General features: G+C 47.0%; 2 protein-coding genes across 6 annotated transcripts; one reads left to right on the top strand and one right to left on the bottom strand.

Annotated features, from left to right (window-relative positions):
- Positions 1 to 804: 804 nt before the first annotated feature.
- On the bottom strand, positions 805 to 9608 carry LOC100223725 (histo-blood group ABO system transferase 2). Of its 3 annotated transcripts, none has more exons than XM_072919001.1 (7): positions 9370 to 9608; positions 7942 to 8016; positions 6926 to 6994; positions 6514 to 6552; positions 3775 to 3909; positions 1415 to 2495; positions 805 to 1372 (listed from the first exon to the last, which is right to left on the bottom strand). In XM_072919001.1, exons 2-6 carry the CDS (start codon positions 8004 to 8006, stop codon positions 1814 to 1816), a joined length of 990 nt encoding a protein of 329 aa, XP_072775102.1. In that variant the 5' UTR covers positions 8007 to 8016; positions 9370 to 9608; the 3' UTR covers positions 805 to 1372; positions 1415 to 1813. The 3 variants fall into 3 exon arrangements, with proteins under 3 accessions (XP_072775102.1, XP_072775101.1, XP_072775103.1); XM_072919000.1 differs by having other exon boundaries at positions 805 to 1334; XM_072919002.1 differs by lacking the exon at positions 6926 to 6994 and having other exon boundaries at positions 805 to 1334.
- A 432-nt stretch (positions 9609 to 10040) lies between these two features.
- On the top strand, positions 10041 to 14472 carry SDR39U1 (short chain dehydrogenase/reductase family 39U member 1). Of its 3 annotated transcripts, XM_030256382.4 has the most exons (6): positions 10041 to 10114; positions 10395 to 10501; positions 10810 to 10892; positions 11484 to 11605; positions 12613 to 12756; positions 12959 to 14472. In XM_030256382.4, the coding sequence occupies exons 1-6, from the start codon at positions 10084 to 10086 to the stop codon at positions 13372 to 13374; spliced, it is 903 nt and encodes a 300-aa protein (XP_030112242.1). In that variant the 5' UTR covers positions 10041 to 10083; the 3' UTR covers positions 13375 to 14472. The 3 variants fall into 3 exon arrangements, with proteins under 3 accessions (XP_030112242.1, XP_030112241.2, XP_030112244.4); XM_030256381.4 differs by lacking the exon at positions 10041 to 10114 and having other exon boundaries at positions 10202 to 10501; XM_030256384.4 differs by lacking the exons at positions 10041 to 10114; positions 10395 to 10501; positions 10810 to 10892 and having other exon boundaries at positions 11603 to 11742.
- The last annotated feature ends 274 nt before the right edge of the window (positions 14473 to 14746 follow it).

Below are 14746 nucleotides of genomic sequence, written 5' to 3'. Positions count from 1 at the left end.
CTGGAGGCGTTTCTGGAGATGCCTTTGTCTACAGCTGCAAAATTCACTGGCAGTGGAGAATAGTGTGGTAAAGCTGACGTCTGTCTCCTTACTTATATTCACTTCTGCATCACAACCTGCCCTGGCCTCATATTTTGCCCACTACCCCAATCTAAAGACTGCTACCCTATTCTGGTACATCCGTTTCCACCCATTATTTACACATGTCCATAACAACTTTTTTAGAAGGCTGGATTTGCTGTGCCCTGGTCCTGTCAAACCTGACCCACAGCATGATCTCTATTTAGAGGCCATAACTTCCATGCTGAGCCAGTGATTTACCATGCTAGAGGCTGGGTCATCCCAGACTGATCCATCCTGATTCATCTCTGACTTCCTGGCCTGCTCCACCTTATCAGCTTGGCACTTGGCCCGTCCCACCCACAGCCAGTCCTCCTGCATTCACCAGCTGCTCTGGCTGCCAATGTCCCACTGCCCTGGGCAGGTTCAGCTTCGTGCCTTCTCCTCCTCCAGGTGCCCATAAAAATGCACAGCCCCCTGTTCCCTCAGCGGGAATACTCATTCTTGGGAATTCTTTTGGATACATCACACAGAATTTGCTGCAAACACTTGCATGGCAGAGTCTGCCAGGGAGTGAAGCTGACTTCTAAAGGCAACAAGCCATGATTCCTGTCTTGTGTTTCCTGATTACAAATCCACCTCTATTTCACATTCCTGCAAGTAAAAAGAAGTTTGTAATTGATTTATACAGATTTGTAAAGGCTCTAAGTAGAGTGTACAACCTTATGGATAAAACAGCATCAATTTAATGCACCAATTTTAAGATTTATTTTGCCATGAGGAGCAGTTTACATCTTCATTCTCCTTCCAGAAATTCTAAGGCTTCATAAGCTTTTGTCCTACAGGGCCAAAACTCTGTTAGTGCCAGTTGTTTAAAGACAAGGGTTTCTGAAGGTGGCATGTCTTTTAATAGGGTGAGAAACAAGCAGAAAGTAAATTATTCCCATGGAGAGCATGGACCATAACTTTTCCTTATGCCTTGCCTGAGTCCATTCAGTTTAACAAAATGACAAAGCTGGAAATCTGGATCCACAATTTTGCTTTGTGGAGTCTCTGCAAAAAGTTGAAAAAGAAGTTGCTAATAAAAGAAATTTCCGGGTTTAGTAGTCTCTAGCTAAGGAGACCCACTTTATGCAAGAAACTGTGTGCAGTCCTAGAAACAGAGGGAAACTTCCTTTGCTCCTTACCCTCAGTTTAGTGGGGCTGTGAAGAGGAAAGGCCACACATTCTTTGTTTCAGAAAGACACATTTTCTTCTATTTCACTTGCTCAAACCTTTGGCACACATTTTCTTCTCTTTCACTTGCTCAAACCTTTGACACTTACACATTTTCTTCTCTTTCACTTGCTCAAACCTTTGACACTTACACATTTCCTTCTGTCTAATGTCTGTGTGTTTTCATGTACAGACGCTGGCAGCAACATCCAGCAAATAGTGATATTTGCACATGAATCTCACCCCACAATTAGATATCCCTGAGGTACACATCGTGTTGTTCCATCTCTCTGCATTATCCACCATGTACAACCTGGTCCCTGAGCAAAGACAATCCCACGAATGGGTTTGTCTGTACTCGAGGCAGAATTGATCCACACCGATTTCCCTACCAAACCTCTGACATGTGCCACTGGGGCTTTCTCTCTGTCTGTATATTCAGGGACTCAGACTGGACAGGACCTGCTCGATTGATGGAACCTTGGGTGTTAATTAACCAGGTGGCCTTTGCTAAATGCTGCTCCCAATTTTTGAAAGATCACATTCTTTGTCTCTGGCTGTGCTGGTGCACAGGGCACATCCTCTTCACCTGGATGGTGCTGGAGCTGAGCCTGGGGTCCCAGTAGTACTCTGGGGACAGCAGGCGTGTGGGCCTGTGCTGCAGCAGGTACCTGTTGAGGTGGCTCTCGTGGTGCCAGGGAGCCTCAATGCCATTTTCTGTGTCCTCCCTCAGCCCTGCAGAGCAGGCTCGGGTCAGTTTGTAGACCTCGGGCACGCTGCCCCCGTAGAAGCTCGCTGTGTAGTAGAAGTCCCCTTGTCCCTCAGGGATGGCAGATTGTGCCTCAGGGTGTGCCTCAGAGCCTTTGTTCTCGTGCTGTGGGGTGACCTGCCAGGAGCTGATGGTGGCCACCAGGGCATCGATGATCTCCACGCCGATGTGTGCCAGGAGCTGGACATTGATGTCCAGGGAGTACAGATAGTCCACCTCGTGCTGGAACTGGCTCTGGATGTAGCAGCTGATGATGTCCATACGGCTCCTGGAGATGTCCTGCCACCTGGGGTCGTTCTGGACAGGGATGATGAACAGGTGGTTCTCAGGGGCCATCTGAATGTGAGAGATCTTCTCAGGATTGTCTGTGAACAAGTAGAAATTCACGGGGTGCCCAGCAAGGAAGTACGTGTTGGCAGAGCTCATGAATCCTTCTATGAACTGGACGTATCTAAAAGACATGGAAAGGAAAAGAATGGAGAGGCTTCTCCTGCTGAAGAAAAACATCTTTTCAAATTCCCTTTCATTGTACTTTTCTATCTGTTGCTCCTTCTCACAGTGTTAGTGTTCTTTATTTAACACAGCTGCTGCCCTTCAAGCCTTCCCCATGCTGCTGCATATTTGCATTTTAACTTTCAATAAATTCACATTTTAGCTTTTCATAGAACACGTGCCTTCCACCCAGTGCTGCTCTCTAATATCACTCCATCATGTAAATCCTCTCATCCCTCCCTTTCACCTGCTTCCTGGCACTCTTTCTGAAGTGGAATATTTTAATTTCATAGAGAGGATAATAGAATCAACAGAGAATCATGGAATGGTTTGTGCTGGGAGGGAACTTAAAGACCATTTCATTCCACCCCCTGCCATGGGCAGGGACATCTTCCACTGTCCCAGGCTGCTCCAAGCCCTGTCCAACCTGGCCTTTAACATTTCCAAGGATCCAGGGACAGCCACAGCTTCTCTGGGCTCCCTGTGCCAGGGCCTCTCACCCTCACAGTGAGGAATGTCTTCCTAATATCTGGTCTAAATCTACCCTCTTTCAGTGTAAAGTCATTCTCCCCCATTCTGTCTCTACCCAGCTTTGTAAAAAATCCCTCTTCCCTTTCCTGTAGGGCCCCTTTAGGTACAGGAGGGCTCTAAGCCCTTCCTGGAGCCTTGTCTTCTCCCGGCTCAACAATTCCAACTCTCTCAGACTGCTTTCATAGAGAGGCTGAAAATTATCAAATAGTTTTGATTGTCTTGAAGTACCTGAAGCTGCTGTGTAACTCTAAGATGCCAGTGGAGATAGAGGGTATAGAGACAGAGTTTAGCTCTTCACTCAGAAACTCAAAAAAGAACCTCCCCAAGAACATACAAGCTGTAACAGCATGATTAATATTTTACCTTTAAACTCTCACAGAAACCAAATAAACCTCAATTTCACCAAATTTTTCTATTTTTTAGTGCAGGATAGAGGGAAAGCTTGTTGTTAGAAATGTTAGCAGGAGCTAGAATTTTTATTTCAATGGGTCAAAATGCTAGTTATATTTCCAAGGATATTTTTTTGTCCTATTCAAAACAATGTCCCAGCCAGCTGTCTTACTTTGGAAGGTGACACTGACATGTCACATTTCTCCCAGTCTAGAGCTGCTCACATTCAGTCTTTGGAATGTTTCTCACTCATGCTCCATGAGGAGTATTGCAGAGAGGTGTAACTATTTGACAAGAAATAAAAGACAAACCAATACTTTTCAACAGCAAAAGTGACCACTCCAGTGACTGCCTTCTTCTGCAGGTATTGAGCATTCAGGATGTCTCTGTTGAACGTGCCTTCCCAGACAATTGGAGCCAGCCATGGTGTCAACACCAGCACATCCCTTCTCCTGCAAGGGGTTGAGAATGAGGGCAGGTTTAGATGGCCCAGAACCTCAGGAAGACAAACAGAGATGTCTACCACTGAGTTAATCATTCCAGTCTCCCTTTGAAATCACTAGGGGTCAAGAAAGTACTGTCAGCAAAATCTGAGATGGCAGAATAAATCCCACCAGACTCCATTTTCTTCATGGTGGAAAAAGACCATTTTTTATTCACACTACTCATTTTTATACAGTTTTACAGACCTTGTGTGTAACTCCAATTGGTCAGTAGCTTTCTTGCTACTTTATGTAGTAGCTTACTTGTTACTACTAAGCTACTTACAAGTAACAAGTAGTAGTTACTACTAAGCTACTTAAAAGTAGCTTACTTGTTAATTTATTAATTAATAAAAGGTATTTTACTTGTCTATCAAAACTCTATTCTTCATTTGTTTATATATTTTCTTCACTGATTCTCATGGGATAGATTTAATGTTTATGCAGGTGCTGGTTGTTTTTTACCCAGGAATAGATTGGTATGTCAACAGACTGCTCACACCAGGATTGCTTTTACATGGGAACTTGCAAAGTGTTATCTTGACAAGGGCAGCCACTGATTTACAGAGCAGGTCTGATTTTATGAGGCCTTCCTTTATAACTTTTCTGCCTTGCAGCAACATCGAGCCACCACCTGCAATAGGTGTCTATCCTTGATTTTCATCCCCCCCAGCTCCCAAGCTGTTGGTGGCTGTCACTCAGAGGCAGATTTTCACAATCCATCAATGCCTTAACACAGAGCACAGCACTTCTTCCCATTGTTCCCAGCCCGTGTCTCCTGGAAAGCTCTCAGCCCTCAGCTGCAGTGCCCCACATGTGCAGCTCTCCACCATGATGATAATTAATAATTATTAATAATTCTTAAGCATTCTCAAAGATACCCAACAAAGAATTTATGTTGTGTAAAAATCACCATTTAACAGACATGTAAATGCAGGAAAAGTTTTGTTCATGTGACCATTCAGGCTATTCCTCAAGAAACTTGAGTTCATCCACTGCTTCTATCACATTAGGCAGGCAGATTCCTATTTTTTTTTTCTCTCTGAGAAATATCACTCTTAAGGAAACTGGCTGAAGGACTTCATGGTTGCTTGCTTTCCGCCATCATAATTCACATCTTTACATTCAATCCATCAGAGATTTCTGATTGCAGCACAGATTTCTGCTCCTTACCTGTGTATTGATGGAAGCTCTTCAGCTGGGCTGTTGGTATCCTTCGGAAAGAGTAGGAGGAGGAGATCCCTAATTTGCTCCCTGATTCCTTTGGGATGATGGACAGGTATTTCCTTGATGCTTCCTAGGGTGTTGTTTACTGGTTTATCTCTGACACTCAGAAGAACATCCCCTTCCCACAAGGAATGGAGTTTAGAGCTCTGCTAATAAGGTCAGCTATTGCTGCTAGAAATGAAGGGATGGGACTGTTTTCAAGCTCAGAACAATTTCTTGCTCAGACAAACATCACTCTCAGGGGCTGTGAGGTTTTAGAGGAGCAAGCATTTGGCCACAGCTCCAGAGCAGTCACAAGTTTCTCTGTTACAAGGCAATACAGAACTTTCTAACCCAATGGACAGCTGCCACAGGGTTTATTTGGCTTTTCTAACCTGTCACCTTTCCTCACCTCTGCTGCACTGGGGGTACTTTTGTCCAATGGGCTTTGAACTCACGAGCACACATTGGCTTCTGTTTTAACTTCTGAACTCTCAGCTTATTCCATACAGCCACACCCTGACACTGTCACCCTTCACCATCTGCTCAGTACAGTTTGTCACTCACTGAAGGCACATTCTCACCTACACCTATAGAAACATAAGTTTACGATTTTTCTGCTTAATAGCTGTGTATTGTATTTTTACATCAATCCAAGCTTCTTCCAAGGCTGCAGATCAAATCCTTCAGTGTCTGTGGAGGTTTCTGTTTTTCTATTTCCGCAGTCAGCCAGGCTAATTTCCAGAGCAGATGGGAGGGATTGCTCTGCTCTGGGCTGAACAGTCCCAGCTCTCTCAGCCTTCCCTCACAGGAAACATGCTCCAGCCCTTTCATGATCCTTTGGTAAACTCTCTCCAGTATGTCCATACCTCTTTTATTACTTTTTTTATTCTGTTTTGCTTTTTTTCCTACTGCAAATGGCTCTGTAATAGGCAATTCCAGAAACTAATTCATCCCTAAGTAATTAATATTCACCACTAAATAATTAATTTAGTGACCTAAAATGTTAATTCCACAGGCATTTACACATCATGTATGATGCTGCCTGCTACCACTAGAAATAGTATCAGCCAAGGCCTCTTGTTTTTTAGCTTCTGAATGGTGACAGAGGATGCAAAAAAAAATTAATTTAGATAAAATTAAACCAAAATATTTTCAATATTCACCATCATTTCTTGGTTTCCTTTCTGAAAGTAACAAATGAAAGATTCTTCATTTATGCATTTCTGATGGTTTCTGGAAGAGCTGCTTTTCTAGTCAGGCATCCTTTCATATTCATTCTCAGCTCTCCTGAGCTGTCTGTGCCAGTCAGCTGTTCCTGAGAACAGTGGGATATCATGGTAATGGAGCCAGAGGAGATGCACTTACCATGGGAACATCAGAGATGTTTCATACAGGTCTGTTTTCCTGCAAATGAGGGAGAAATAAAAGGTACATAAATGCATCATGGCACAGAAGTTTCAGATTTTCTTTTTCTGAGAGATGAGCCCCACAGGAGATGTTTGTGTGGTTCAATGTCAGTGAGCATCCAGCCAGACTCCATCACTATTTTATTATTTATATGAGTTCATGTAGTGTGAACTACATTTAACAGACTACTCAGCTGGTGTAAGTAGCACTGAATGCAAATCAGTCAGCTTTAAAATTATTTTCAACATGTCTGTTTCTGTGATGCATCTTTAGCAAACTCAGTTTTACTTCTATCCAGTGAGAGCCTGGTTCAGTAAGGCCAAAGACCTTGCACAAAGTTTGTATTTTTCTGGCAGGTTTATGAACTTACAGGACTGAATCCTCTCCAGGGGAGGCTTTGTGTTCCTGGGCTCTGGCTGGGGAGAAAGGGTAGTAGTACCTTGGGCAGGATAAGAAAGCAATGAGTCAATGATGAAAACAAAAACCAACCTCTCCTCCACCTCATGCGTGACTGAAACTACAAAACAAAACTAAGGACATTTGTGGGGTCAGTATGGTGATGAGGATTTGCAAATCTCAGCTGCTTCAAGACAGGGGTTCAGCCTAAAGTTATCTGAAGACCAATTAGCTCTGAGGATCTGTGAATTATTTAATTTGCACCAAATGAAATGTGTGTGCTTTCCAGCAGAGCTTGGTCTCAGCTGATGCTAGACCTGCCTGTGCAGCTGCCTCTTGAAACCAACTGTTCACAGCATCACTCTGCTCTGGCCAGTCTGTGGGATCTCCTCTGATGTGAGCCTGACTGCCATTTTAAACAAAAATGGGAGCATTTGTGATGGATGCTCTGCTGCAGAGGAAGTGTGGGGCTGAAATCTTGTCCTAATTCCTCCAATTGGAGCAGATCTTCAGTATTGGTCCAGCCAACTCTGAATTAACCCCACCTGCTCTGATTTCAGGCTCCAGAGCACTGAATACACACCATGAAAGTCTGGCTGTGGCAGACATGAGCACCAAGGGAGACTCAAAGCAACTAAATAAAAAAAAGTGCAGCTAAATAAACACAGCTCAATCCACTCCACAGAGTTCCAGCTCTGTGCCAGGATCCTTGTGTTGGTCTGGAGCACAGAGGTGTGGGATGTAAACATGAAAACACACACTGGGCTCACAGGAATACACAGAGACAATTAATCATACTTTTAGGATTTCTTTTAGAAGAGGTTAAAAGTGTCCACGCCTTGCTTATTTTCACCTTTTGAATGTAAAATTGAATTTAGCTTTGTGTAAATGCTTACATTGTTATCTGCATTAGTTAGAAGAAACCTGTCTCACTCTGGGCAATAGAAAGAAATGCTAGTTGAGAATAATTATCAAAGGTTAAACACCCACCAGATTGCACCAGTGATTCCTGCTGTCACTAGAACAGCCAGTCCATGTAATTTTGTGATTCTCATCTCCTTAGTGCTGCAAAAAAGATTGTGAACTCTGGATTGACAGCAAAGTGGAAAAAAACCCCAAACCCACAAAACCAAAAAGGCAGAAAATACTGTTGTTATTAAATACTGAGTAAGTCTTTTGTTTTGCACTGCAAGTTTGGACATAATACAGAGAAAAATTTGTTTTCTAGATAGAAAGCTTTACATCTAGATATTTATAATACATACTACATCTTTACACACTATGCGACACACTGAGCTCTCATTTTACTATAGTATAGTAAACCATTTTTAATTGCTCAAACCGATAATTCTCATTTCAGATTTTGCCTGAATCAGGTTTTATTTTTTTCCCAGCCAGTGCCCTTTCTTTCTTTCATTCATTCTTTCTTTCTCTCTCTCTTTTTTCCCCCCTTAGCTCTCCTTTTTGACCTTGCTTCCTTGGGCTTCCTCCTCTGTCCCGCACTGCTGCAGTTCTCTTTCTTTCTAAGTTGAAGGTCACACTCCTTTTCTCTGGGTCATCTTCTCCATCCATTCTGGGGCTGCTCACAACTGTGGTTCAGCCACATTTTCCTTTGTGCCAGCCTTCTGGAAAGACTCTCTGGGGCATTCTGTTTGTCAGTATTGACCATCCCCTGCTTTCAGCTGCTCTTCAGCATCTCCTCTTGCTGGGTTCCTTTGTCAGCCCAACTCATTTCTTATTGTATTACAGCCTTACAAGCCACGAGTCCTACAGCATTTCACTAACAAGCTACAAAATGCCCCGTATCTCTCTCTACATGGTCCTTTAGGGAAAAAAACCCCCATCCAGTTAAGAAATAACACCTAAATTATTTTTACTTTTAACCCAAAAACCAACCACCCATGCCCTGCAATGTGGAATTTTCTGTCCAATTACACAAAACCACCTAAATCCGTGGAGAAGGTGAAGGAAGGGGAAGAAGAAGGGGAAGAAGAAGGGGAAGAAGAAGGGGAAGAAGAAGGGGAAGAAGAAGGGGAAGAAGAAGGGGAAGAAGAAGGGGAAGAAGAAGGGGAAGAAGAAGGGGAAGAAGAAGGGGAAGAAGAAGGGGAAGAAGAAGGGGAAGAAGAAGGGGAAGAAGAAGGGGAAGAAGAAGGGGGACCATCCACTGCCCTAAAACCTCCATCTTGCCCTATATCTATTACTATTTTCTAGAACCTTAAACTGAAGTTTTCCACCATGTGATATTGCACACTTCTATCCAAACTCCACACCCACAATCCCAGTTCTATAATTGAATTTTGGAAGCTTTCTGCACAGCCTCAGGTCAATGCAGTGTTCTCCTGAGGGTCAGTGCCTGCCAGCACAGAAAGTCTGAATTTCTCAGCACCCAGGGTTCTAGCAGCCAGCCACAACACTCACCCGTGGTTCTGTCACTGCTCACACCTCAGCAGCTGCTGTTTTCTGCTGCTCACAGCCCTGCTGAACCAGTACCAGCCCACAGATCCTTGTGTGTGTGTCACCCCTGGGCTTGGGCCAGGAGGAACCTCCACCCAAATCCTCACCTTTTGTGGGAGTGCTGTCCCCTGAGCAAGGGGGAAACAACAAGAAACCTGCAGCAGCCAGTTATTCCCTAACACTGCCAGTTATTCCCTAACACTGCCAGTTATTCCTTAACAAACACTGCCAGTTATTCCCTAACACTGCCAGTTATTCCCTAACAAACACTGCCAGTTATTCCCTAACACTGCCAGTTATTCCCTAACAAACACTGCCAGTTATTCCCTAACAGTGCCAGTTATTCCCTAACAAACACTGCCAGTTATTCCCTAACACTGCCAGTTATTCCTTAACAAACACTGCCAGTTATTCCCTAACACTGCCAGTTATTCCCTAACAAACACTGCCAGTTATTCCCTAACAGTGCCAGTTATTCCCTAACAAACACTGCCAGTTATTCCCTAACACTGCCAGTTATTCCCTAACACTGCCAGTTATTCCTTAACACTGCAACCTTTCTACCTTTGTGGGTAAAAGCAGAGGCCAGACAAAGCGCCGGCCCTTTAAGGGTCCTCCCCGCCGCTGGGGGGCGCTGTGCGCGGCGGGGGCGCACGCGCGGTGCGCGCTGCTTGGCGCATGCGCGGCGCGGCAATGAGGGTGGTGGTGGGTGAGTTCGGCCTGAGGGAGCGGGGGACGAAAGAGAGCGGGGCCCGTGAGGGAGCGGGTCCTGAGGGAACGGGAGTGGCGAGCGGAACGGAGTTTGGAGAAGGGGCAGGCGGGCCTGCATTGCGGGTGCTGCCCGCCGCCTCTCCCCCGAGTGTGGGGCTGGCCGTGTGCGCGGGCCGTGCTGCTGCAGCCCCAGGCAGGACCGCCTCTGCTGCCGGCGGTGATGGCTCAGAGATACAGCCGGGATACAGCCGTGACGGCTTCTCTGTCTCCCTCACCAGGTGGTGGGACAGGCTTCGTGGGCAGAGCCCTGACCCAGCTGCTGCGGAGCCGAGGGCACCAAGTAACCCATGTGTCACGACAAGGGGGCAAGGATCGGATCACCTGGGTATGAGATGACAGCAGTCGCAGCAGGGGGAATAGGACAGGGCTCTGGCTTTCCATGGCATAGAGGGACCCTGCCAAGGGAGGCCTGGCTCCTCTGGATGTTCTTTTGCTGGGTCCTCTGTGGGTCGCAGTCATTGGAATGGGTCCTGCTGTAGCTCTGAGAAGCAAAACCATATCCATTTGTGCTTGTCTCTGCAAATGTCAGGAAAAAACTGGCTGAAGTTCTTGGGAGCCTGCTGTGCTTATTTGCAGGGAAGGCTTGAGCAGAGGGGAGGCCTGATGTGTGATGTCTCTGTCACCCCTGCCTAGGAGGAACTGTCCCACTCTGGGCTGCCCCTGTGCGATGCTGTGGTCAACTTGGCTGGTGAAAATGTCCTCAACCCTTTCCGCAGGTAACTTGATGTTCCACAGTGCTGTTGGGACAAGGTGGAGGTAAGACAGGCCAGTGTTGTCAGAGAATGTGGAAAGGGAGGAAACAACATGATCAGGAAGCTCTTGAGTTAACCAACTGCTGACATTTCCATCCTCAAGTACCCAGAACATTTCTGTGGGTCTGGTAGGTTCTGAGAGATCTTTGGAAGAAAGATTCCCTCCTGGATCTACAGCTGGAGGTCAGAAATGAGAAAATTAGTTCCACATTTCCAAAAGGACATTGGGTGCCGTGCCTACATTTGTTAATGCAAAATCAGAACCAAAGTTTGACTTTTAACAGGATCACCAGCTTTGGTGTCTAGCTCATTTACTGACTTTGTCTGAAGGCAATCCAAACCCTACAATCTTGTAAGGGAAGTGAAGAGCCACCATCTTCCAAAGTTCCCCTGCCTTTGTGCTGAAAGATGTCACGTTCTCCCTTTGCTCTGGGTGAGGGGGGTTCCTGTGACCTCTCCTGTGCATGTGAGCTGGTGTTGGCTGGGGTCCCCCTTGGTGGCAGTGTTTCCTGAGGTGTCCTTGTGAGTTGTTTAATCCCTGGCTCCCTTTCCCAGGTGGGGTGATGCCTTCTGCAGGGAGGTCATCAGCAGCCGGGTGGAGACCACGAAGGCCTTGGCCGAAGCCATCGCTGCTGCTGAGCAGCCTCCCCGTGCCTGGGTCCTCGTCACTGGCGTAGGTATTGGTTGGGCCTGGCCAAGACAGCACTCCTGCTGACCTGGAGAGGCTCTACCTGCAGATAAACCACAATTCTTCAGAAGCACCTGTCTTGCCTTGAAATGTCAGCTTTACTGCCATCAGTGCCACTGCGTTTAGGCAAGCCTTGCTAAGCTTTTAGTGCTGCTGAAGAGGAATTTGGGTCCCTGTGCTTTGTCTTGGTGTTGTTAGGGCAGCAGCTTTCCTGTGTTTTCCTGTGAAAGCCTTTAGGAATCCTGTAGAATCAGTTTGTGTCAGTAAGGCCTCAGCTGAAGCCCTGTGCATTATCTCCTGCTTGCTGCAGTCTTTAAAGCTGAGGTTTATCTTTAGAGCTGCCATGGTTTATCCTCTGGGATGCTCAGTATTAAAGCAGGAACCTTCCAGTCAGCTCAGTGTGTTCCTTGCCTGAGTGTTAGTGCATCCTACTGAACCTGTAGAGCACATTGGTAGTTCAAAAACTTGTCAGCATTGCCATCAGAGACCCTGTGCTGTTCACGTGAGGATGTCCCTGAGCTCACAGAATCCCAGAATGGTCTGGGTTGGAAGGGGCCTTAAAGCCCATCCAGTGCCACCCCTGCCATTACAAGGACACCTTCCACTATCCCAGGTTGCTCCAAGCCCCATCCAGCCTGGCCTTGGACACTTCCAGTGATCCAGGGGCATCCACAACTTCTCTGGGCAGCCTGTGCCAGGGCCTCCCCACCCTCACAGGGGAGAATTTCTTCCTAAACCGACTTTCAGTTTGAAGCAATTTCCCCTTGTTGTGGCACTTCAGGCCCTTTTAGTCTTTCTCCAGCTTTCTTGTAGGCTCCCTTCAGGTACTGGAAGGTTGCAGTTAGGTCTCTTTTCCAGGTTGAACAATCCCATTTCTCTCAGCCTTTCCTCACAGGGGTTCTGGGCTCCTGGAGGACGAGAAGATGGTCAAATGAGGAAGGTGGGGGCTTGGTGTCATCATTCAACCCTGACCCCCTTTCTGCTGTCACCCTGCAGGTTTTTACCGCCCCAGCCCCACAGCTGAGTACACTGAAGACAGTCCAGGAGGGGATTTTGACTTCTTCTCACGCCTGGTGAGCTCGTGGGAGGCTGCAGCTCTTATCCCTGGGAGCCCAACTCGTGGCGTTGTGGTGAGATCAGGTGAGATGGGGCATCATGCTTAGTAATGGTGACTGCTTTACTGCTGGGGCAAGAGTGGGCACAGGTGGGTAAAGGCCATCAGTTCTCTCCTTGCTGGGTCCTGTTCCAGCCCTCTAAGGATTCTCCTGTTTGTAGGTCTGGGTGTGAAGGGGCTTTTGCCCTTTGGGCAGGGGCACCTGGTCTCACTCTGTTCTCCCCACAGGTGTAGTGCTGGGTCGAGATGGCGGTGCCATCTCTCAGATGCTCCTGCCTTTCCGTCTGGGACTTGGAGGCCCCATGGGCTCTGGACTCCAGCCCTTCCCGTGGATCCACATTCAGGACCTGTCTGGGATTGTGTGTCATGCCCTGGAGAAGGAGTCTGTGCAGGGCATCCTCAATGGCGTTGCCCCATCCTCCCCTGGCACCTCCAACGGCACGTTTGCCCAGGAGCTGGCGGCAGCCCTGGGGCGCCCGGCGCTGCTGCCGGTGCCCGCCTGGGCCGTGCGGGCTGTCTTTGGGGCAGAGCGGGCGGTCATGCTGCTGGAGGGACAGAGGGTGCTGCCCAAACGCACCCTGGAGAGTGGCTACTCCTTCATCTTCCCTGAGCTGCCTGCAGCCCTGAGGGACATTGTGGCTTAAGGCCTGCCCAGTTGGGCACTGCCCCTTGGCACTTCCCCATCCACGTACAGAAGGGGTGAGCAGTCCTTTCCCCCTCTATCTCCCTGCGTGCATCCCCAGTTTAGAAATCATCCCTCTTACTGCTACCTGAATCTTAACATTGCCTGCATTTGGGGAAGGGCATGAGCACCTCAAAGGACTGTCACGGGGGAATTGCCCATCTTCCCTTTTGCACGGTGTGTGAACAGCTGGCAAAGCAGCTGGGGGTGTAATGTCTTCTCCCCTGAGAGATGTGCAGCAGGAAACTCATCCTAATGCTGTTGTAACTCCTCCATGGTAGTGGAAATCACCCTTCCTGTTTTTCCCCATGATGACAGGCAAAGCAGAAGAGCATAAGTCTCTTTCATGGTCTTGGTGGTTGTGGGAGAAGATGCATCTTAGGTTGCTGAATACAGATTTCTTGGAAACTCTGCCCTCTCTTGTGGCTGGTACCAAGTTGATGTGTCAGTACCTTCAGCTGAGTCTAGCCTGAAGAGTTACACCCTTCCAGGGTTCCATACCCCTTGTGCTGTGGCAGGGATGAGGGACAACCCTGCTTTGCCAGCCTGTAGGACAAAGGGTGACAAACTGTGCCCCTGGACTGCTTTGCCTTGGCTGAGTGCCCACGAGATCTAAGTTTGAGCTCAGGAAAGCCGGGTGGTACATCACTGTGTGAGGCTCTGCAGGTCACAGCTTTAGTCTAAAGGAGCCTTTCAGCTATTGCCTTCACTGTGCTTACCTCAGACCAGGGTGGTTTTATTGATGCTGTGAGGTGGTGCTTGTTGTTAATACCTGATCTAATCACAGCCTGTAATTATGTGCCTCATGTTTGCTGTTTCACAGGTGGGGAGTTCCTTCTTCCCTTAGCCTTTCCTTTCTTATACATTTTCTTAAGTGGCATCTTTATGGTTTTATACCATATTACTACAAATGACATATTCCTATATTATAATATTATATATTACTATACTATGACTGTAAAAGTCATATTATTATAAATTACTACCAAAATGGCTACATACCCATTTTTCTGTGCAACCAAACTGTTCTACAATAAATCTGCATGTGTATATTTACAAACACCCATCCTTCAGAGTAATCTCGCTCTAACCCACTCCAAAGGCTCTACTAGCAAGAAACTGGGCTGCAGAAGGTGAGGGTAACAACCCTTCCAAGCCAAACCAGTCTGTGATTCCCTGATGGGAAAATGCCCTTCCCTCGTTGCACAGCCTGAGTGGGAGATGCACTGCCCACAGTGAGAGCATCCCTCGTTTGCAGAGATGGGAAGGCTGGAATGATTTAAACAGAATGAACACAGAGAAAAGTTCTCCTCTGGTTCATTGAAAAGTCACTC

The sequence above is a fragment of the Taeniopygia guttata genome, chromosome 27 (genome assembly GCF_048771995.1).
Source record: "Taeniopygia guttata chromosome 27, bTaeGut7.mat, whole genome shotgun sequence".
NCBI lineage: Eukaryota > Metazoa > Chordata > Aves > Passeriformes > Estrildidae > Taeniopygia > Taeniopygia guttata.
Note: the sequence above shows the minus strand (reverse complement) of the source record. Positions and strands in the feature narration are given on the sequence as shown.